Source organism: Coccomyxa subellipsoidea (genome assembly GCF_000258705.1).
Source record: "Coccomyxa subellipsoidea C-169, whole genome shotgun sequence".
NCBI lineage: Eukaryota > Viridiplantae > Chlorophyta > Trebouxiophyceae > Coccomyxaceae > Coccomyxa > Coccomyxa subellipsoidea.
Window position 1 is genome coordinate 585797 of NW_005178031.1, and position 22039 is coordinate 607835.

The 22039-nt window shown below is 55.2% G+C and overlaps 5 protein-coding genes across 5 annotated transcripts; 3 read left to right on the plus strand and 2 right to left on the minus strand.

The window, feature by feature from the left end:
• Positions 1–138: 138 nt before the first annotated feature.
• COCSUDRAFT_17363 (terpenoid cyclases/Protein prenyltransferase) lies at positions 139–2814 on the plus strand (the record flags this gene model as incomplete). The annotated part of the gene is made up of 6 exons (XM_005645897.1): positions 139–418; positions 626–807; positions 1034–1176; positions 1272–1434; positions 1668–1763; positions 2365–2814. 6 exons carry the CDS (start codon positions 139–141, stop codon positions 2812–2814), a joined length of 1314 nt encoding a protein of 437 aa, XP_005645954.1.
• A 183-nt stretch (positions 2815–2997) lies between these two features.
• Positions 2998–4617, minus strand: COCSUDRAFT_66872 (hypothetical protein). Its single transcript, XM_005645898.1, has 5 exons — positions 4445–4617; positions 4127–4219; positions 3885–3992; positions 3628–3699; positions 2998–3422 (listed from the first exon to the last, which is right to left on the minus strand). The coding sequence occupies exons 1-5, from the start codon at positions 4568–4570 to the stop codon at positions 3354–3356; spliced, it is 468 nt and encodes a 155-aa protein (XP_005645955.1). The 5' UTR covers positions 4571–4617; the 3' UTR covers positions 2998–3353.
• A 1776-nt stretch (positions 4618–6393) lies between these two features.
• Positions 6394–11745, plus strand: COCSUDRAFT_43149 (hypothetical protein; the record flags this gene model as incomplete). Its single annotated transcript, XM_005645899.1, has 9 exons — positions 6394–6548; positions 6705–6957; positions 7851–7947; positions 8380–8466; positions 8566–8644; positions 8757–9738; positions 10052–11041; positions 11234–11389; positions 11614–11745. 9 exons carry the CDS (start codon positions 6394–6396, stop codon positions 11743–11745), a joined length of 2931 nt encoding a protein of 976 aa, XP_005645956.1.
• A 61-nt stretch (positions 11746–11806) lies between these two features.
• Positions 11807–14783, minus strand: COCSUDRAFT_48100 (6-phosphogluconolactonase-like protein). The gene is made up of 7 exons (XM_005645900.1): positions 14682–14783; positions 14418–14555; positions 14074–14216; positions 13753–13935; positions 13418–13541; positions 12955–13126; positions 11807–12637 (listed from the first exon to the last, which is right to left on the minus strand). Exons 2-7 carry the CDS (start codon positions 14470–14472, stop codon positions 12427–12429), a joined length of 888 nt encoding a protein of 295 aa, XP_005645957.1. The 5' UTR covers positions 14473–14555; positions 14682–14783; the 3' UTR covers positions 11807–12426.
• Positions 14784–16318: 1535 nt separating this feature from the next.
• COCSUDRAFT_17392 (TPR-like protein) lies at positions 16319–19912 on the plus strand (the record flags this gene model as incomplete). The annotated part of the gene is made up of 7 exons (XM_005645901.1): positions 16319–16467; positions 16877–17087; positions 17398–17553; positions 17876–18043; positions 18412–18613; positions 18953–19083; positions 19583–19912. The coding sequence occupies 7 exons, from the start codon at positions 16319–16321 to the stop codon at positions 19910–19912; spliced, it is 1347 nt and encodes a 448-aa protein (XP_005645958.1).
• Positions 19913–22039: the final 2127 nt, after the last annotated feature.

Below are 22039 nucleotides of genomic sequence, written 5' to 3' on the forward strand. Positions count from 1 at the left end.
GCACTTCGGCATCAATACCACTGTCTGTCAGGGCTTCTTTGGATCTCTATTCGAGTTCAAATAATAATTTGGAGTGCATTTAGATTTAAGATTGTTTTTAGTACCGCCATTCCGCATCACCATCAGCACCTGGATTGGATGATTGAAGATGGCCAGAGAACAGAAACAAGCGAGGCACAGCACGCCTTGGAACAGCGCCTCATCAGCTTGCTGAAAGATTATCAAGGCAGCACAGCTGATGATGTCGAGTCGAGTCTCGAGCTGACGCGAGCGCGGCACATCGAGTATTTGCATGAAGGCCTTAGGGAGCGACAACATCACATAGCGCTGGGCTGTAGTAGACCCTGGCTATGTTACTGGATCACTCACTCTTTGGCGCTCCTACGGGCACCATTTCCTCCCAGTGTAGAGCCTATCGGTAGGTAGAAATTCTGTGATCACCATCTGCACGCTTGTTCTCAATTCTGACAACTTTGCAGCCATTCGATTGCTAAAAGTAGCTGCTCAAATAACGGAGATACCTGTGCTAATGATCTACTCTCACTCATTCATCCTGCGATCAAGCTACCGCCTGTCTGAGGGGTCATAAGTCTAGGCTGGCTGACCCTTGTCACTGTCGTTGCAGATGTGGTGAACTTCCTGCGCGCATGCCAGTCTCCCACCGGAGGCTTTGGCGGTGGTCCAATGCAGCTGCCCCACCTCGCACCCACCTATGCAGCGACCTCTACGCTCGTCACCCTCGGGGGTCAGGATGCGCTGAGCTCTGTGGACAGAGCGGCCCTGTTGGGGTTTGTCAAGAGGATGTGCGTGCCAGCTGAGGCTGGCGGTGGCATCGCTGTATCCGATGGTGCGGTCACCAGACACCTGTTGAAACCTGCAGCATCCAATGGGAAGAGCTGACTGACACATGCACAGTTGGCCATTAGATCATGAAAGCAGCTCTCTGGGCTCTTCCCAGTAGCAACCAGCACATGGCAAGCAACGAGCCCATGTCGGGCAATCAAATAACCTTCAGCCCTTGTCAATGGGACAGAAAGTCAGATATGCACTGAATATGCATGCAGGTGGTGAGGTGGACTGCAGAGGCTGCTACACAGCGGTGGCAACGCTGCACATGCTCAACATGGACAAGGCCGCCGTCTTGCAGCTGTCCGGCATGGCAGAGTTCATCGGTCGGTGCCAGGCGCGCTTCCTGCATTTGATCTTACACTCCTTCCCCTTTCCAGCTGCTGCAAATTTGATTGTGTCACCCTGATAAAGTCTCTTCTCAGCGGGGGTGTGCATGCACAGACTTATGAGGGAGGATTGGGAGGGGAGCCTGGGAATGAGGCACATGGGGGCTACACCTACTGCGGCCTGGCAGCTCTGGTCCTGGCAGACCGCGTTGATGTCCTCAATCTGCCCTCACTACTGCACTGGGCGGTCCACCGACAGGTTACTTTCCCTTTCAGGCAACACTCGTGCCAACAAAGTTGCCTGTATTTGCCCGTGTGACGACCTCTCTTCTTCAGCCAAGCAGACAGCTTGGCTCGATTGCAGGGCTGTGACTTGATTGTTTGTCTTCTTGCTTGCCTTCTTGCTTGCCTTTCTATGTGTCACTACACAGGACCTAGGATTCATTTGGAATTGAGCGTCCAGACGCATCTATCTGGTTCTGTGTGTCACAGGGATTGGTGGAGGGGGGCTTCATGGGCCGCACAAACAAGCTGGTGGACGGCTGCTACTCCTTCTGGCAAGGGGCACTGTTCCCTCTCCTGCAGCAGGTCTGGCCCCAGTATGTGCAGCAGAGTGGGATCCCCCGGGAACCCCCGCCGCAGCAGCCCATTGTCATCCCTACCCTGCCCCCGCTCGACGCCCCCCAAGGTCCCCTAGAGCAGGCGCAGTCCGAGACTGCACGGCTGAAGGCGAGTCACCAACACAGTCGTTATGAGCCACCTTGTAGGTCTTGAATAAAGATGAACGCATTACAGATTGTAAGCAGCTACCCCAAAGGTGGTTTATGGCTCTCTGGTGAGTGTGCAGTGCGAGAAGCTGGGACTTCAGAATTGTGGATGCACTGAAGACAACATCAATGCTGACATGTTGTGCTGGCATCTCTGCTAAGTGCATTCAAGCAGGCTGATGGGGCTGATGCGGATGTGCAGGCGAAGGCAGATGCTCTGTTGGAGAGGGGGATTGGGTCCTTGACAGATGATCCGGCTGCTACAGCGGCGATGCTGCATGAGACAGCAGATGCGCAGCGCCTCGCACACTGGGCCCTAGAATATGAAGATATAGCCCAGGTGATTGGCAGGCTTTTGATTGCCAGCGGCCCATATGTTGGTCTGCTTGTGCTGTGCATGGGAAGTGCATGCCTGCAGGAAGTGCATTTGCGTGATGTGGGCACTTCTAGCTGAGGGATCTGCTGTGCCACAGGTGAGTGCAGCAGTACTGTGCACAGAAGAGGAAAACGCCGTTGCAGAGCCGCCCACATGCAGCAGCAGTGGCACCACTGAAGGTTCCAGAGCGACAAATGTCCCTGACAGGCCATTGTTCAACACGGCGGCCCTACGACTCTGGCTGCTGCAGTGCTGCCAGAACAGACGCGGCGGGGGTTTGCGAGACAAACCTGGAACAGCTGTAGATTACTATCACACCTGCTACTGTCTCAGCGGGCTGGCCGCCTGTCAGGAGTACTCTGGTGGCCGCCACACTGATGACTTTCCGCTTGTGGATCCGTCAATCAATGTCCTGACGTCCAAGCTGGACGCGGCGATCGCGTACTATGGTTCCAGTGCTGTGTGTGAACTTGAGTCAGGAATGGATCAGGAATGAGCCCGAATGGTAATCGCTGAACCATTGAAGCTGGCCCAGCCAGGCATGCGAGCGTAAGAAGTGTTGCAGAATTGCTTGTACTTCAATGTGCGATCCTTTTGCCAAGCCGAATCCGGTATGTACAGCCAAATGCCCTGCCCAGACAAAAGCTGTGTATGCACAAGTCAATTGCTCCGTAGGCTTCTCTACAGTCACCAGTTACACCAGCTTCGTGGATCGTCATCTATCTCGTCACAATGATATCAACAAGTGAATCTGTTCGCAGCATAGACTTTTGTGCTGTCGACTGGACAAGCATGCCCTCTCCCAAATGTCAGATGTAAATGTGGCTGCAGTCAAAAATGCGACGTTCACAAGACGAAAACATAAAACACTCATGCTCAAACAGTACTGGGGCCGGCATTCCCCACGCTCATAGAGTCCAGACAGACCCGCCGCATACTGATAACGTCGTCACTATCCTTCAATGATATGGCATGTCCGGTCTGCTTATTTGCTTCCCTCTTACATGCCTGCTCCCTCCACGTTGCGGTGAGACCTCAGTCCAAGGTGCCAGTGACCTTCTTCTTCAGCTCCTCAATGTCCTCCAAGAGCTCCTCACGGCTTGACTGCAGATGCAATGAGCACTTCTCAGGCGTATTGAAATCAAGATGTCTTTTCTACAGGATCCAAGGTGCCCCGCAGGTTGATCAGACAGGCGCTGGTAGAAATTGGGCACAGAGGTTATGGGAGATTACAAGTATGGTGTCACTGCAAGAATAGACATGCGGCGGCCAGATACATGGGTGCAAACTAGAAATGGGGTCAGCATACCTTGAAGAGCAGGTAGCGGTAGACGAACCAGGCGGTGTAGCCAAGGCCGACCAGCTCCAAGAGCTTGGGCAACTGTAAAACAGCACAGAAGGCAAGATCAATACGAGTAGGTGCACAAGCTGGATTAGTCATGGAGGCCAGCCAATGCCGATGAAGCAACCATCGTGTGTGTCCGCAATATTTGTTCCAAAAAAGGAGTCATTGTCAACGGGAATATTTTCTGATCCCATGCACCACCATCGAAGCAGGATGCTCACCAGAGGGACACCGTTGACTGCTGAGACAATGGTGGAAGACAGCCAAAGGAGGACGACAGCGCCACCAGCGTAGATGGCAACTGTGCTCTTGTTCTCCACACCGTCCCACTGCAAGATACCAAACGTTGCATCAGCGAGACGCAGCTCTCAGGACACATGATGAATATGCTGGAGGATGTCAGCTTCATCACCAAGGTGAGCGCAATCGATCATTTGTCTCCCAATCGTTGAGGGGGGAGGACCTTGTCCTGCAGATCCTTCACAATGGCGTCCACATCCACATCTGTTTTGTTTGTCTCAGCTCGGACAACGGTGCTGGGCACACTCCTCTCCGCCTGCAAGCAACATCCGCCATCTGTTTTGCACCTCCTTTGACAGATGCAGGTGCATGCTTTGTACTACAGGTGTCCAAAAGACTGCAAGGTGATGGACAATGAAGCTGTCTTTATCCTGAAATAAGGCCCCACGGCTCTGCGCCAAGCAGCCAAGGTGCTGGACCTTCCTCCCACTTACTGTACGACCAAGACCCACTAAAACCTTTTAAAGTGCCAATTGCACACCTGACGCACAGGCAGGCGCTGAGGGCGACCCAGAAAGGGCGCGCGTGGCCCCGCTGCCTTCGCGACAGGCGCGACACGCTGCGCACGGCAGATCGAGCTGCGAACGGACAGAGTGGAAGCTGCCATCGTGCAAGAAAATTTGCCGAAAATTGCACAAAGGATGTCAATTGGGTGCTAACGCAACGAGTGGCACAATGGAGGCAATCTGCGTAGCAAATGAAACCTGCCAAAATGACACGCCGTCTGAAGACTGCTCCTTGGGCCTCAACCTAATCAGGATACATGCAAGAGATTCAAACCAAACCTGCTGCAGGCACCAAAAGACCCAATTTTTGTGCATGGGAAGGTTTGATCGTGGGTCTCAGGATTTTGGGTATCTAGCCAAGCTTTAGATCTGGCAGGCTGCCTGCAAAGCAGAGCTCTCGATGGCTGTGACGTGAAGCTGTGACAGGATCAAAGAGTCTATGGCCAGGCCAGGAAAACACTGCAGCGAGCCTTGGACTGCTCAAAACAGTCTCTGATCGATAATTTTTGGCCATCGTACTGATTCTGGGGGGTCATTGTACTATCTGAGGGAAAGAGCCCACATGTCTTGGTGCTCCAATGCCAGTGAGATCTGCAAACATTGCAAGCTATCCGACTTCCAGGAGGGATACGGCCCTCGCACCCTTCTACTATGCGATGGGTGCGAGACAATTGGATCACATGTGGAGTGCGAAGAATGTGCCCATGGCACGAAGATTGGCAAGGAGATCCTGACAGCAGGACACTCCTGGTATTGTTCGAAGGTGAGGATCTTCGCCAGTGCTGCCATTTGTTTAAGTACCAAATATCTTTTCAAGTCGAAGATTAGCAGTTCAAAGCGTGAGAGCATTCGCAGGCTTGTGAGAAGGTCACAACAGAGTTCCTGGCTTGGTCTGGGAGGCGCATTCCTCTGGAGGAGGATTCCAGCTACACCATCGAGTTTGCATCCCTCTATGACCACAGAAGCAAAGGTAGCAGTCTGGCATTGGTGTTCTTGCCAGATAGTACGTCTTCTTGAAGTGTCATGCTGAATAGCAATACCACCCTCTGGACAGGAACATTGAGCACGGTGGACACTGCAAAGCGCCTCCTGAAGCACTCCTTTGGTAAGGTTGATCTTGCACATTCTGGAATTCGCAGATGCCTCTGTGATTTTTTTCATGCTGCAGAACGGCTCTTGCAACGTGGCTCAAGGATGCTGGCATCCTTCGCAGATCCCCTCATCATGGAGAATGGCAGAGATCTGATCGACATGATCTGTACCTCCTATGAGTCGCCAGTCACTGACGGTGATGAGGACCAATACAACTTCAGTATGCCCCCTCCCCTCCTGATATTATGCTTTGTGCAATTTTGTCAAGATCATCTCGGCAGCAGGCAGTGTAACAGCACGGTGCTTCCATGCAGGCAACTTCAGAGTGGTAGTGCTGCGGAAGGGGGCCATGTGTGTGAGCGCTGCAACTCTCAGGTGCCAGTGATACCCATAACGATGGACCATGGATGGGTTTGCTGGCATGCATTACAGTCGATGAAGACATGACACAACCCATGCAATGCTGCAGGGTGTTTGGCACAGCATTTGCTGAGATGCCCTTCGTTGCAACTCGTGAGGGCTACAGGCGGGATGGCAACTTGACACAGCTCGTGGAGGCACGTTCCCTGCATGCTTATGCCCTTTCCCTTGCCTTATGCATGCTCCTACATGCTGGGATTTGTCTGGACTGTTGTCTTCTGCTGCCAATATTTAAGGCCTTGATTTTTGGGATCATGCGTTTGATCACTCCGAAGAAGGCATGCATGGAATGTGCATGCTTGCATATTCCATACTCAGTATTGCTAAGCGGACACGTTGAATCTGTACACCATGAGCCACATGGTATTTCCAGGCAGTGGAGGGTCGGCTGGCTTCTCTGGGCGTGCAGTACATGATAGTGCCGTCACTGCGCCAGCTGCTGGGCATGTGGAGGGACAGGTTCGGCTACATGCCCCTGACCCTATCAGAGGCAGAGGCGCTCGACAATCGCATCGTCTCCCCTGACACCGACTCTGCCCAGCTGCTGAAGAAGTGCCTGGCACCAAGGTGCTCCATGTCCCAATCTGTCAATGCTTTTTGCGAGTCATTGATCAGTTCTGCTGCCTTTGCTTGGGCATGCAAGTTGCAGAATGCAAGATATCATGCATGTGCCGGAAAGGCCCCAATTTAGCCCAGCTGAGCCGTGCGTGTGCAATCCTGCAGTAGTGCTCCTGCGCCCCAGACGCCCCACAGAACTCTGCGCTCCGGCCGAGCCCAAGAAATCAACAGCCTGCAGCAGGAACCCGAGCAAGGCCGTGACATGCCCGGGCCATCCCCCTGCCAAGAGAAGCTACCCGAAGCTGCCGCGCCAGTTCCTGCACTTCCTGCGGCGAAGAACGAGCCAGAGCAGCGCAGTTCTGCTGCCATCACACCAGACAGCACTGGCAAGAGCGAGGCCACTGCAGCCATCTCTCTCGTGCAGAGCAACCCAGTGGCACCGGCTGCCATGCAGACGCATGAGGCTGTCTCAGCAGCCACTTCAGTGCCAAGGCCTGAAGCATGCGCGGCCGCGCAGCCTTCTGCGAGTGACAGTGCATGCACGCAGAGTGCTGCAAGGGTTGAAGGGTACGTGCTTTGATTTACTGCAGTGCTTTGTCAACTTAATATTGTGTCGTACCGTACAAGGAAAATTTTGACTTCAAAATGATCCATTGAGCGTACACTTGTTGTGCAGCACAAGGGAATTCTAATTCAAACTATTCCACTGCGCAGGCCATTCCCTCTGCCTCAACTCGGACCTGGATGGTCAGTGACATACCGCTCCCGCCCCAATAGCAATGGCAAGGCCCGGGATGCCACCTACATTTCTCCTGAGGGCCAAACATTCCGCTCCATGAAGTAAGCCAATATGCCTTCGTTTGCCGCATGCATTTCGCCTGCCAGACAGCGCGCTTGTGCTCTACCTTCGGTTGCCCTGTGCAAATAATTCTTCTGAATATCTTGCTACTCAATATCATGGCTATCTTGGCCGCGTTTCGCAGGCAAGCGAGTGCGCATGCTGAGTCCAAACCTGCGACACCGGCATCATCAGGGCTTTCTGCAGGCCCACCAGTGGCGCCTGTCAATGGCTCCGGCACAAGTCACATGCTGACAGGCAGTGCAGTGCCATTCGCCAGCAACATGCGGGACACCAGTGCAGCTCCAGTGGCAGCAATTGGGTGTGATGACCGATTAGACTGCCTTGATTTGTGCTCATGAGAAAACGTGCTATCTCCCTGTAGATGGTCTGTGATGGGAGTCCGCTGGTCCAAATTCTTGCATGCTACCGTCATCACCATGAGTCATTCCCTCCGCTGTGTTGCTGTGCAGGCAGGCAGGTCCGAGTCAGCGGGCACCGGTCGTGGGCATGCCTGTCAGCCCTGCAAGGCCTCAGGTGCCTGCAGGGACTCAGCCGCAGACACCTGCGGTGAGCGCAGTGCAGATGAACAGCAAGTCTTCTACCAGACCTCCTGCTCCGCCCCGGCCAGCTCACACAGCTGCACAGCCACCTAGGAAGCCCCCTGCTGGAGGTGAACTTTCAACCACACCCAGTAATGATCGGGAATGGAACAGCCCTTGAAGTAGGAAAAATGGGTGTTGCCCGTTTGTTTTAAGGAGGCATGAAGTGTGTGTCCTTCAGAACATCATGGGCATGCATGGCATGCAGAAGTGACCTTCAACATTGGGTGATGCAGGGTTGATGCCTCCGCCCCCTCCACGGACCCCTCGCGCACAGAAACCAGGCAGGCTTCTTCGCAGTAATTGCCTGCTGTGCTGGGGATACTACAATGCCAGCACAGTTGTATTTAAGCAGGAGCCGCTGTGAAACTCAGAAGAATTAGAAGTGCATGGTGTGCAGGTCGTCAGATGCCCATGATGGCTCCCAGGCCAAATCTGCAGCAGCAACAGGCCCAGCAGGATGCCTTCATCGCACGGGGGATTGCAAGTGAGTTCTGCCTAGCGCTTTCTTCATCAGTGCACTTACTGCAACAAATGCAATATCCTGGGCCAGAATTCTGTCCTGACAAGCTCTGTGTTGCTGCAGTGTCTTTGCGGCAGTATGTCAAAGGATTTCACGAAGAGTTGCTGCAGAAGAATGAAGCCATGGCCAAAGAGCTTGCAAGGTAGCGTTTCAGCCGCTTAATTGAAGGCTAACTGAAGGGATACCTGCTGCCCATTCCCTTCGCGCTGCTGCAGGTTTAAGCAGGACATCTAAAATGTGCACTTGTGTTCCAGGTTGCGCCAGGAGAATGAGCAGCTCAAGTACCAAGCCAGGGAGGCCAGCAGGCAAAGCGCAGTTCCGCAGCAGGCAGAGCCCACAACAGTCACCCAGCCAGATCAGGACGCGCGCGCATGCATGCTGCCCTCCCATGTAGGCCAGCCAAAGCCGCACCTTGAGGGGAAGGCGCCTGCCACTGAAGCAGCAGCACCGGCCACTGCCACTCCAGATCTTCCAGCAGAAAGGCTCGACATGGCAACTCCGCAGGCAGCCTCTGCAGCAGCTGCTGAGGGCTGTGGCCTGCCAACGCATGGCCACTCCAGAGGCGTTCCAATCGGGCTCGAGTGCCGCAGCAGTGGCACGATCTGTGATGGTTCAGCCCGCGAACAAGTCTTCCCACCTGACCCCAGCTCTCCGCCAACAGAGTCAGCCTCTGTGGAGAAGCCCAGCGATGCCGACTCAGAAGAGCAAAAGCAGCCAGACAAGATCATGGTCGACGCTGCAGCGGCTGTCGATCTGGCCTTGAACGAGGCAGCGCAGGGCGCGGCAGCAAGCAGCAGAGAGCAGCTGGCAACGCTCACAGCAACCAGGGAAGCTACCCTGCCGTCAGCTGCATGCATCCACAACATGCATGCGACGCTGACAGAGGCGTACAACAGCGGATTTGGCTCGCAGTGCACCGCACCAGACGAACAGGTATTGGACAGTCTTGAGCACATGCAGGAAGACGGCTCAGATGCCGCCATGACAGCGAGCCAGGAAAGGTGCGAGGAAGGGTGCGGCAGCCGGCAGGAAGCTGACAGGGCTGCGGATGGGGCTGAAGGGGCATCGTGCCGGCCTGATCAGGCAGCAGGCGGGGTGCATGCAGCGGTCAGCGAGCCTGGTCAGGCAGCGGAGGAGCTGCATGACAAGCTGGGCTCGGTGGTGGCCCTGGTGTCGGCTGTGTGCGGCAGCTTCAGCCCCCACGAGACTGCTGGCGCCCTGCTGCAAAACCTCCAGGTGCCTCCCACCCCTCATGCTTTATCTCTCATCTATCAGTTTTGCCCCTTTGCCCAAGCCAGGCCTGTCTTTTACACATCCCTGCTGAGGGTGCTCTTATACTCTGTTGCACATAGAGTGTGATGTTGTTTTACATACCAAAGACCACAGGATCATATCCCTGAGCGCCAGTTTAATTGGCTACTACTCCTGCTCTGAGACGGGGGAAAGCAACCAAGTACAGAATGTTCACTCTTGACTTAAAAAGCTAATTGCTCTGCTGTAGTGAGTTTTTTGTATTGTGCATCTGAAGCACACAGCTGATCTGGTGCAGGGCGTGCTGGCTGAGATCCAGCATGACGCTGCTCAGATTGCACTCCAGCTATCAAGCGCAGAGCCAGCCTCCCAGGTGCCTGCCGCGCAGCCAGCTGGCATCAGCCAAGATGATGACATAACAACAGCAGCACCGTGCACCATGGAAGCAGACTCGCAAGCAGCGATGCAGCCGGACGTAGATGGCGTGGCGACTCTCCAGCCTGCTGATAGCTTCAATGGCCAAACTGCACCGGCAGGTGCCCACAGCAGCGCAGAGGGCAGTGAGCATAAGCAGCAGGAAGAGGTCACCACAGCAAAGGCAGCAGTGGCGCAGTTCTCTGGCGATGCAAGCGGACCGAAGCAGGAGCCGGAAAATTGGCAGCCGCGGCTGCGGCCAAAGGCCCATAGCGCTGCGGGGAGGGCGGCCGCGTCAGCGCGAACGTCGCCACGCAGCGCCGGTGTGAAGGGGAAGAGCGCTCCGCACTCGTGGCCGAGCGCCATGCGGCGCGCCGTGAAGTCAGTTTTCTCCCTCGGCACCGCCAGGCTGGTGCCACGTCAGCGCACACCTCTGCAGCAGGCGGCCAGCAAAGCAGCAGAGGAGCATGCAGATGACAAGGGCACACGCCATGCAGAAGAGAAGAGTGCTCCCTTTGCACCAGTTGCACCAGCAGCCACCAAGACGGAGAACATCCTGGGCGCAGCAGAGGCGCGAAAACCAGGTAAAGCTGCTGCAGCCGGCCTGCAGGATGAGAACACTGCGCCCCAGCAGCGGTCCCAGGATACCTTTGACACCAAGCTGCAGGCGAGTGACCATGCAGATGAGTCAGCAGAGGCCCTGGTTTGCGCAGCGGCACCCACCACTGCGCCGCTGTCCCCCAGAAGCATGCGCAGGGAGAATGCAGGGGACCCACAGACAGCAGAGGTTGCAGCACAGCCACAGACAGTACACTTTCCGAGCCAGGCAGACACGATGGACTCCATGCAGCAAGCCACCACCACTGCCCAGAGGGTCAGCTTTGTTGACCCTGACACCTTGCAGCCCCCCACCCAGGCCTCAGCACACAGCCAGCCTACTCTGAGCCCCAGTCCGCCAGCTGCAGCTTCCCCAATCAAGGCCACTTCTCAGCAGTGGCATGCGGTGCAAGCTGACAGTGAAGCCAGTGGCGCAGACAGCAGATCGCCCCTGCGGCCCACTGCGCAGACTCAGCTGCTGTTTGACTCCCTCAAGAAGCCCCTGCTGCCAGGATCAGCCAAGCGCAAGGCACCGGGAGAGGACGGCAGCTCTGCGGCCTGGGAGTGGGCGGTGCCCTTCAAGCAGCAGAGGACATTGGATGCCAGCAGCTTGCCCTCTGCGCAGGTGCACTTCCTGAATTATTATTATCATCATCACACATTGTCCAGTTCCAAGGATCTAGGTAATTCCTGAACAATGAGCAGTATATTTGACCTTCTGATTGTTGAAGCAGATTAGGTCATGCATGCAGAGAGGAGTGACATGCTGTACAGTGTTCAATAAGCTTAAGAGGTTACTTTTTGAGGTTCGCTGTGACAGGTCTTGACAAAGTGGTGTGGTATGTGCAGGATGCATCCACATGTGTCAGGCAGACAGACTCTGGACAACATGATGACTTCGAGGGTCAAGTCAGCATGGAGGTAGCATTGCAGCAGACGGCAATGTTCTGCAGTCAGCTGGGGAGCTCTTGGGATGACTAGGTGGGCGGGCAATCACAGTGCAGGAGCCCAATGATGTCAAGGAAGACTTGGGCAGGCAGCTGCTAAATGATAGTTTTATAAATATAGCTATATAGCTATATAGCACCCAGCAAGTCCAACACAGAGTATACCAAGACTCAACACCCAATGGACTTTTCTGTGTCTTGCTCTGTAGTGTCAATGCAGGAAACCTTACAATCATGTCCCTGTCAAATATTGTCCTGCAAAACTGGTGTCTCGTTCAGCTCGTCGGCTGGGCTTGCTAATACCGCATCAATGTGCCCAAATTGGTCTGTCATAGTTTCACGCTGACCACAGAATGCCATGATCCTTATGGTGATGAGCACAGGCTTTGTTACTGACTTGCTTGTCCAGTCTGGAATATTTTTAAAATCTCAGCAGGAGGCCCTCAACACCAACCAAGATGTAATACTCATGATGCAAGAGCTCAAGAGCCCACACCCATAATTCATGAACTTCTCTCGCACAAACCTATCACGCCAGAAAGATTTGTCCACTGTGCATTCCCCTGGCCCATCCCTTTGCAAGACAACTTGCCCCGAAACACCTTTGTTATTGTCGCCCAGCAGGTCAAGAAAGCAATTTGGTTATTGTGGCTCAGCAGATCAAGAAAGCGATTGTGCATAGCATGCGATAGCGTGCGCATCATGGCGCGAGCTCTCAGGAGCTACGAGGGAAGCTCTTGGTGGACTCCCACTTGTGCATGGCCAGGTTCTGCGCGGACGCCACGTCCAGGAACCATGTGACGCTGCCCGCTGTGGGCTGCACCAGCTGCGCGGGCAGGGCGCCGGGCAGCGACTGCACCTCCAAGACCCTCTGCACGATCTCTGCCTTGCCCTCTCCCGCCGCCACAATGCCGATCTGCTTCGCACTGCAACAAACACCAACCAAAATTAACTCACAACCCACATTCTCCAACCGGTATGACAAGGGTGCGACAGCAGCTCGTGGGCGCGTCTTCACAGACATCGTATCAAAACTTCGGTGCTTGGCATAAGATAAATGATATGCTGGATCTTTGAAGAATATGCCGTCCATAATAACTGACATGCTGGCACATGCACTGCAGAAATGACAAGCAGAACTGGCTGGCAGGCAGAGTGAGAGCACAGGCAACCCTGAGATTTGTCCTCGGCAGGCAAGATAACAGAATCCGAAACATGACTACAATACAGGGCAGTGTGTTACCTGTTGATGACTGGGAGGGAGAAGGTGATGCGCTCGGGCGGCGGCTTGGGCGAGTTTTCCACAGGGAGGACCCACGAATCGGTCGCGGCAATCTGCGAGCGGTTGGGGAATAGAGATGCCACGTGGCCATCCGGGCCCAAGCCCAACAGGATCATATCAAACACCGGCAGCCCTGCACCACGACCCCCCAAACGTTGCTCCCGCCTCGTTCTTTACACTGCAGTGACCTTTACAGTATAGAAGTCATTGCATGGCAGCCCAGGCCCGTGCAAGTTTCATGGCCTGTAAGGGTGTACATGGGGAGCAAGATGAGCATTTGGAATGTGGCATAGACACCATTGATGTCTGTGAGCATGTAAACATGCTTTGCGCAGTCCTGGATCTTTACTTGTGGGGGGTGTGCAGGGGTGGAGAGTGTGGAAATAAGGAGATGCACATGTCACGCACTGAAGAGTCTGCGCACCTTCTGGATTGCGTGGCAGGACTTTCTCGTCCAAGCGCAGCAGCTGTCCTGCATACTCTGTGGCCGCCTCGTTTACTGTCAGGTGCTCCTTGATGGCGTATATCTGCTCCCTCGGGATTGCCACCTGCACATGGCTTGTACCGCCTCAGAAACAGGGTGAAGCCCAGCCCCAAATGCAGTCCACCACCATATCCTTCACTGATAAAGTGCGCAAGAAGGTTTGTGAAGCCCTCAACGAAGGAGATCAGTAGTGTACTGCTGCATCAGCTCCTTTCATCTGAGAGGTAGAGCTATAAAAAAGCCTGCCTCACACTGGGCAGAAAGAAGAGGAGCACCTTGCTCAGAAGAACCTCATCAGCGCCCTTGAAGTTGGAGTCTGACGAGGAGTGAGGCACGTTCCTCTCATCCACGAAGAATACATGCCATTTGGAAAGATCAAGCCCCGGAAGGCCGATCAGTGGTGATAGCGCCTTGAACAGCGAGCCACCTGAGAGGACCAGTGTGAAAGCTCCCCTCTCCTGCAACAGAGCAATGCAGACCAGTCAAACAAATATCTCAGAGCTCTGTGTGAGCACTGCATGCGCTTGCATGCAAAAGCAACGGTGGCGCAATCCCAAAACGAAGCTGAGCTGTGTAGAATTGCAAGGGATCTGCACCTTGATCGCTGCTGCTGAGGCCTCCTGCACGTATGTGGCCAAGCCTGATCCGACTGCTGCTGGGCTCCCAAACTGGAGCACTGCATAGTCGTCCTTCTCATCGGGGTAGAAGAACTTGTGTGGAATTCCGCCAAGCCCAGCACCTGCATCAATTTTTAGGCTCTATGAGCACTTCCCCCAAACCCCACACTTCTAGTGATTGGCAGATGTTGTTTCATCTGCGATTGGATGGTCCCACCAGCCATACAGCCGAGCAGTGTGAAGGGTTTCCAAGCCATTATTCAGATGGTCGCCAAACCGATATCCTGAGGTGTGTAAAGAGAAAGATCCTGAATTGGGATTACCTTTCGAAGTAGACACAGGAGCAACCTCGCCAGAAGGCATTAGATGCGCGCCCATTACAGGAGGGATTCCTTTTGGCCACCTTGAGCGTGGGATGTAGTTGATCCGAGAAACAGAGGCACCTTTCTCTGTTGGAGAATCTGCACAGGAGCACAGCACAGACTTTTTATTGACTGAACTGATCAACAGCGCGACTTGCCAATTGATGTCTGACGTGATAACCCCAACAGCTTCCTTTTAGACACACGTGCTAGTACTGAACCTACCGCTCAGAGCAATGTGGGCCACGCCTTCGCTGTGGACCCCGTTCAATGAACCGTTGATGGCACCGTTATCGCGTGCGAGATCAGCGACGGAGGCTCCGTTGCTGCCTGCAGCACCACGGCCGACCTGCCTGGGCTGGGCTAGCCCGAGTGTCTGCCGGCCTGCTGATCTCGGCTGCGCAGCGCAAGATACCCCGCAAGTCAGAGCGGCAGCAGGGAAGACCATCTCTTGGCAATTGCAGAAATGGAAGTGTATAGGAACTGTCCACGAAAGGCAAAAAAAGGTCAAGATTCCAAGAGGGGTCCCCTCGGCTTTGGTCCCCCCCGTTTTGGACGTCTGCGCCCGTCGTTCAAGAGGCGTGGGGACCCAGAGATGCTACCATTCATCTGATGCACTCGACGGTGGCATCAAACAGCCCCGATCCTCTTCCGATAGGGGGTTGTAATCCGGAAGATGAGCGGAGCAGGGTCACAGCAGGGCCGTTGCTGATGCGATCCCCGGGCAGCGCTTGATCAGCGGTCGATTAGTGGAGTGTAGAAAGGGTAAAGGGCTGTCTCTGCGGTGGGGTTTATGCAGACGACCGCTACAAACTAGCTCAGCAGCAATATTTTGGTAGCATCAGCAACTCGGGAGCGTCCCGACTGCCCAGGGCGAGCCATGGAACCAGAGATGCGCAGCCCCAGGAGGGAGTACTACGGCACGCATGGGAACTCGGTGGGCCGCAGCCCTGGTTGGACGCCCAGATCCAGAGGGGGGCTTCAGAGGGGCGAAGGGTCTTTTGGATCCGGCAGGGATGGCGCACCTGGATCTTACTATGGCCAGGATGAGCAGCACGCTTCCCCAGCCGGGCATCACGATCGCTTCGAGGAGGACTGCGGCCTGCAAAAGACGCTGTCCAATCTCAGCCTAGGCAAGACATTTAGTGGATCGATGGACGGCAGCGATGTGAGCGGGAGACTGCAGAGGGCACACAGCCGGGGTTTGGAGCAGGCAGGCTACCCTCAGAGAGGTCAGCAGCTGAACAACCGTGGCAGTGGGGAGCTGCTCGGCTTCCCAGGACGGATGGGTGGGCGCGGGGACGCCATGCCAGGGGGCTATGGGCCTGGAAGAGGACGTGGAATGGCACCGGTGAGTCTGGCACTGGATGGCGTGGCTGCTCAGGTTGGTGCATGTACACAGCATCGTACTCCAAAGGGGCGCCACATGCATGCGTTTGGATTACAAAGCGTCTTTTGAGGTTCCCTCTTATTATTATGGTCTATAATAAAGCCTGCACCGTTGTTACTAGAGACCTAGCCAGGTTGGTGCTGTGTCCTTGCAGAGGTGTTTTATGCGTGCTCCAGGCGTGGTGATACCTTCCAGCCCACATGTCCCCATTTTTCTATACTCAGTAGCTTTCATCTCGGATGCTTGGGAGCAAGCGAGCACGCTGGTCTCCCCAGAGCCATCCATGCATGGGGCCAACAGCAAGAGAAGAATTTTTATTAGCCGCGCGCGCATGCAGGGGGGTCCGGGAGGACCGGGAGGCCGGGGGGAGCCGGAGCGGGGGCAGGGCTACAGGAAGCTATGGCAGCAGGTGACCAAGGTAGGCCGCGGCCAGAAGCTGGGCGAAGGCGCCGAGGCGGTGCCTTTCAGCGACATGACAGTAGAAGACCTGCTGCGCATCGTGCGCAGCCTGCCACCCGAGGAGTCGGCCGTGGCGGCCGTCAGCCGCGGGCTGTTCTACCTCGACTCGCGCGCTCTTGCGGCCCTGCTGAAGGAGCTTCACAAGGTCGGCCTGTCCAACAGGTGCGTGCACATGCAAATACCTCCTCAATGCCCTTGGCCTTCGCTCGTCACCAATTGCCCCTTCCAGGAGGGATGTCTGGATGTGGCAAGGTGCCTGGCGATGCATCAAGCAAGGTGGACAGCTCCAATCAATCTTCAGCTGGCAACAGATTGCATGCTTAATTTACCATGATTTGGTGAGAGACCTCTCGGGAGGCGGTGAGCGGCCTGTGGCGCAGAGCAATTCCATCAGAGTGTAACCAACAGCGGGGTTGATTTCTTTGGCACCTTGCCCCAGATGGCAAGACAGCGCACCACCTCCAACATTGGTGCCAGTTAGGGGCCGTTCCCAGCAGCATCCGCTTATTGACATGCCTTAATATGGTGAAGATGGGATTGAATGCAAGGGTGCATGGTTTGCGCGCTGCAGAGCGTCAGAGCTGTTCGACTGGCTGCGTTCCCTCCCGGACAACCACGAGCTGGCGCACCTGTGCGACGTGTACACCTACACGACGATCATCTCGCAGTGTGGAAGCCACCAGCAGCTGCGCAAGGCGCTGGAACTCGTTGCGGAGATGCGCGGCCACGGCGTCGTGTGCAACGTGCACACCTACTCTGCCCTCATGAACGTCTGCATCAAGGTGGACCCTGGATCTCCAAGCTTGCCTGTACCAGTGGCGTATGTCAGACAGTGAGGACAGATAGCAGATCATCTTAGCAAGCCCCCGGCTCTTGACACGTGCGGTGGCCCACAGCACCACAGTCTTGCCTCCTTGTAATGGCGCCAGCAGGCATATTGCTAAATGAAGTCTTCCCCAGGCACGCTTTAAGGGCTGGAGTGTGTGAGACCTGTGATGCGTTGCTGAAACAGAAGAGCTCTGCATGCAGGCGTTTGCCCATCAGAAGCACCTGAAAAGTGCAAGATTTGAACGTGCGTTTGAACTGAAACAGGCGAATGAGTTGGAGCTGGCGTTGGATGTGTATGGGCAGTTGCTGCGCGAGGGGTGCACGCCCAACCTGGTGACCTACAACATCCTCATCGACATCCACGGCAAGATGGGCAACTGGCAGGAGGCCGTCCAGGTCCTGGACGCCCTCGAGGACCAGGTCCGTATTTCTCACACCCCTGCACACGCCCCTTCTGTCAATCCTCTTATATTCCGACTCGGCCTGCTTGCATGAGGCTGCCCTTGCATCAATGCAACATGCAAAGCTGCGCCTGCTTTCCGCAAGAATGCACGGCATAGTTTTTACACTTTTAACCTCGACCTAGGGCAAGCTGTGGCTGTGTTCCGTTACTTCTAGACAATATACAGGGCAATCAGTGGGTCATTTGGCTGCATGTGCGGGTGTTGGAGGTAAATTGGCTGCATGTGCGGGTGTTGGAGGTAAAGTGATGATGTGACAAACATGTATTGGCTGCATGCAGGGCACCAAGCCGGAGGTGCGCACATACAACACGATATTAAGCGCATGCAACCGTAGCGGGCAGCCGGAGCATGCGCTGCGCGTGTACGAGCGCATGCTGGCCGACGGCGCGCAGCCCACCGCCACCACCTACACCGCCCTCATCTCAGCCTACGGCAAGACCGGCAAGGTGCGCGCTCGTGCGATCATTCCCCCTGTCAGTTCATGTCCCTCTTTGCCATGGCCGCCTGGGGTCAGCAGAATTGTGCCGCACTGGGTCTTGGCAATATATTCGAAGCCATGTGCTCACGGTCCGGCTGGATGGAGGCATGTGCACAGCTGGGGGACTTCAAGAGCTATTGCGATGAGAAAATTCTGGCGAATTCCCTCCCAGCCTGTGCTAATGTCATTCACCTTCAGAGGGGCGTTTGTGTTCGGAGGTGGCAGCAGCTAAAACAGCAATGGTGTAAGACGGCATCGGAGGAAAGTCTCATTTTATGTGCAATTGTCATGCTTCTCTTATTACACTGTCTCTGACGGCGGCTCTCCTGTGCGCAGATTGAGGAGGCGCTGCGGATATTCCAGGACATGGTGCGGCGGGGCTGCGAGCGCAACGTGATAACGTACAGCAGCCTGATCAGCGCGTGCGAGAAGGCCGGGCGGTGGCAGCTGGCGCTGGAGCTCCTGGACGAGATGCACCGCGACAACTGCAAACCCAACACCGTCACCTTCAACGCACTCCTCTCCGCCTGTGCCCAGGGTGCGGCCCCCGCTCCCTGGTAACCTCTATATCAGTTTACCACAAAATCTCTTTCCCTGGGCGCGTCCTGGACTTTCAGAGAGGAAAAGAGCTTTTTACCCCCCCTCTCAGCAGTCGACTCAATTGATTTCTGGTCCTTAAAACGCTCTGAGAAATGCTGTATGTCAAAGGCAATGCGTGAGCAAATTGCATAGCGCTACCCGGCGTGAACACGCCGCAGCTGTGGCCTGCCAGAGATCATGGCAGCTGGATTTGGCTCCGCGGAACAATGGTGGATGCTGCGGAGGTGCTTGAAGAGCGGGCCGTGAGTGGGAGCAAGAAGAGTTTCGCTGTGCGCAGGGGGTCAGTGGAAGGCGGCGCAAGATGTGTTTGAGCAGATGCCGTCGTGCGGGTGCAAGCCGGACGCGGTGTCGTACGCCATCCTCATCTCAGCATTTGACCGCGGCAACCAGTGGTGCCGCGCACTCCAGGTGACCGCCACGCACTATTTTAGAGTTTTTCATCATGCTGATTAGGCGATAGGTCTTTGGATAATTACAATGCGAATGGGCAGATCTTGGCAAACCAGATCAAGAAGGAATTACCAGCAAATGTTCCACGAGATGCTGGAACTTTGTGGCGGAGGCATTGGTTTAGAGAGTCCGGAATTTCTGACACCAGGCTCCGACAAGATGACAGTGGAGGGCGATTTTAGATCCTCCAGATCCTTTGAACTATTGCCTCTTGAGCCTGGGTCTATTGCCGTGCACCAAGGCATTCACTCTGACAGGATGGTGATCAAGCATGCGGTTGGGCGGTCATTGGCGGTCACTCTCGGGCCCTGGTCCATGGAAGGGCCGTTGCTCCTGCTCGCGTAAGGCTTGTGCTTCCATGAAGCCTCAGAAAAGAAGCCTCGCTCTGCCTAAATTTCTCTTCAAAAATCGTGATTATTGCATTGGAAGATATTCATGGTGTTATTTTCTTTCGCAGGCGCTGGATGAGATGCAGGGGCAGGGCCACCGACCGGATGTGGGAGTGTACAACGTGGTGATAGAGGCGCTGACGCGATCGGGGGTGCTGTCCGCGCAGCTCAAGGCCGCCCAAATCTTCCAGGCCGCCACCCGCCAGGGCCAGCTCAGGTGTGACGCCGCCTCTGCAAACTTGCCATTGCCTGCCATTGTCAGTAAGGACACTGTACGAGAGGAGCCTGTAATGGTGCTGTTGACTAAACATGGTGATCCTTTGTACATGGTGGACCATTGTCCGGAATGTTTGGAGAGCACCAATCCTCTTTGCTCATTGCATGTGGGAGTCACCTGAGCACATCAGCATGCCACACCTGAAGAGTTCCCTATTTTCAGTGGATGTTTTCTGGTGTCCTCTCCGTGCAGTGGCAAAGAGAATTGTCGGAGTCCCAGGCATTGAGCACACTTAGTGTGTTCTGTCCAGCACATGAATGGACGAAAGCCCTTGAACTGGTACTGCTTGGCAGTAACTATGAAGACCAGAAGCATTGAAGCCGTGGCGTTGGAGGTGACACTGATTCTGATGCCCTTGCGCAGGATGATGCCCCAGGGCAAGTCGGACCTGACCTGCATTGCCTTCACAGTTGGCACCGCCATCCTCGCTGTGCTGCAGTGGCTGCAGGACCTCAGGTATGACTCTTTTTGTGTACCCCTTTAACAGTTGTGACTACCTTTATCTATACATGGTCAGACCATCTACCTGGTGTACCCTATGGTTCGAGCACTGCTGTGCTGTGGAAGATTGCTGGAGGACATGGCTGATATGATGAGGCAGCAGACAGCCTTGTCCCCATGTCGTATGACTCAGGCTTCCAGATTTTGGTCATGTCTGCTGGCGCTCTTGTGTACAGCACTGCATTGCCGAGAATTCCCATATGGTGCATCAGCCATGCAGGCCCTGAAAGGCGCGGCGCAGGAGCATCTGTGTCGTTCCAGTAGTGCTTTCTAAGATTGCAATTCGCACGGTCTTCGTAAGAGCAAATTTTGGACCCCAAGACAATATCAATATATCACCACAGCTTGCTGTTGGTGACTTGCTTTTCGTCTCTGAACCCAATCGAGATTAGGCTGACACCACAGCACATTATGCAAGGGCAAGAGTGCGACAACCTGTTCATCATAAGTCCAGATGAGGGAGTGGCTGACCCCAGTGCCATTTGTGCAAGGTTTAGCAAATGTCAACCACTGGGCTGAAAAAATTGGCGCCTGTGCAGGCTGAAGGTGAGCAAGAATGGGTTTGCGGGCCATGCGTTGGGCGAGTCGTGCGCGCTGCTGCTGCTGCGCGGCAAGATCGGCCGCTGCGAGGCGCCGCCGGGCGCCATTGCAGATGCAGTCAACGCCCTCATGGACGCGCTCCACTTCCCAGCCGCCGCCACCATCAACTCCCAGGTGACCGCTCCTCCCTCCTCCCTCAGTGCCACAAAATTATCCGCCCCTGTGCTGATCGACAGATTATTCATGGGGGGCAAGCTTCCATATCATAGCGCCGATAGACATGTCCAGGAAAAGCAATCTTGGGGCACATGGCATTCACTGCGCACATGAGCACCCAGCGGAGGAGCCAAACCGAAATGTACGTCCGGCGGCAGGGGCACAAATGCATGAGTTGGGCGTTACATGATGCTACAAGGAAGTTGACGACCTCCAACTATGAACAATGGTACTGAAAAAGTGTTCTGCATTGGTGTTGAACAAAAGAGTGTTGGCGTGGTGCAGGGGGTCCGGGTGGAGCTTGAGATGGGCGGCAGCACGGGGTGGATCGAGAGCGAGGAGGTTGACGCGTTAGTGGCACCCCTGGCCACAGCCGCGCAGCGCAAGCTGCCCACCGAGCTGCTCTGCTCCGATGAGGCCGCCTGCGCGCAGCGATGCGCCAAGGCCTTCCTGGCCGTCAAGGTGACTTGAAACTCCCCCAGTTGGCAGTGCCAAACTGCTTTGAACGCATTATCTGCCTGAGCCGTGTCTCCCAAACGGAGTCGTGTGATTTGTGCTTAAGCTGAAGACAGAGTGGGCTCCTTTGGTACGTTTTGCAGCTGACTTGTTGGATTGTGCTTCCTCATGACCTTCTTGTTGCATGCTTCAGCCGTCGGCTGCTCGATGTGCCACGGGACAAAGCCCCTTGTTCCAAAATTCCAATATCCATCACAAGCCTGCCTTCAAAACAAGACCAGCCCAAGAAACAGCGGCCCGATGGCCAATGCTCTCTGATGCTAGAGCGTTCTAGCTGAACCTTTTTAAACAGCCCGCGCCGCACCCTGACTGTTTCGCATCGGCAAAGAAGAAAGGAAACAAAAGAAACTTCATCATGAGAATTGAACGTGCAGGAGTTTGAGGAGAGCCACCCGCTGGGGGGCAAGCCGGTGGTGGAGGATGACGGCGGCGCCAAGAGGCGCGAGGCGGTGGCCCGGCTGGTGGCGCTCGGCCG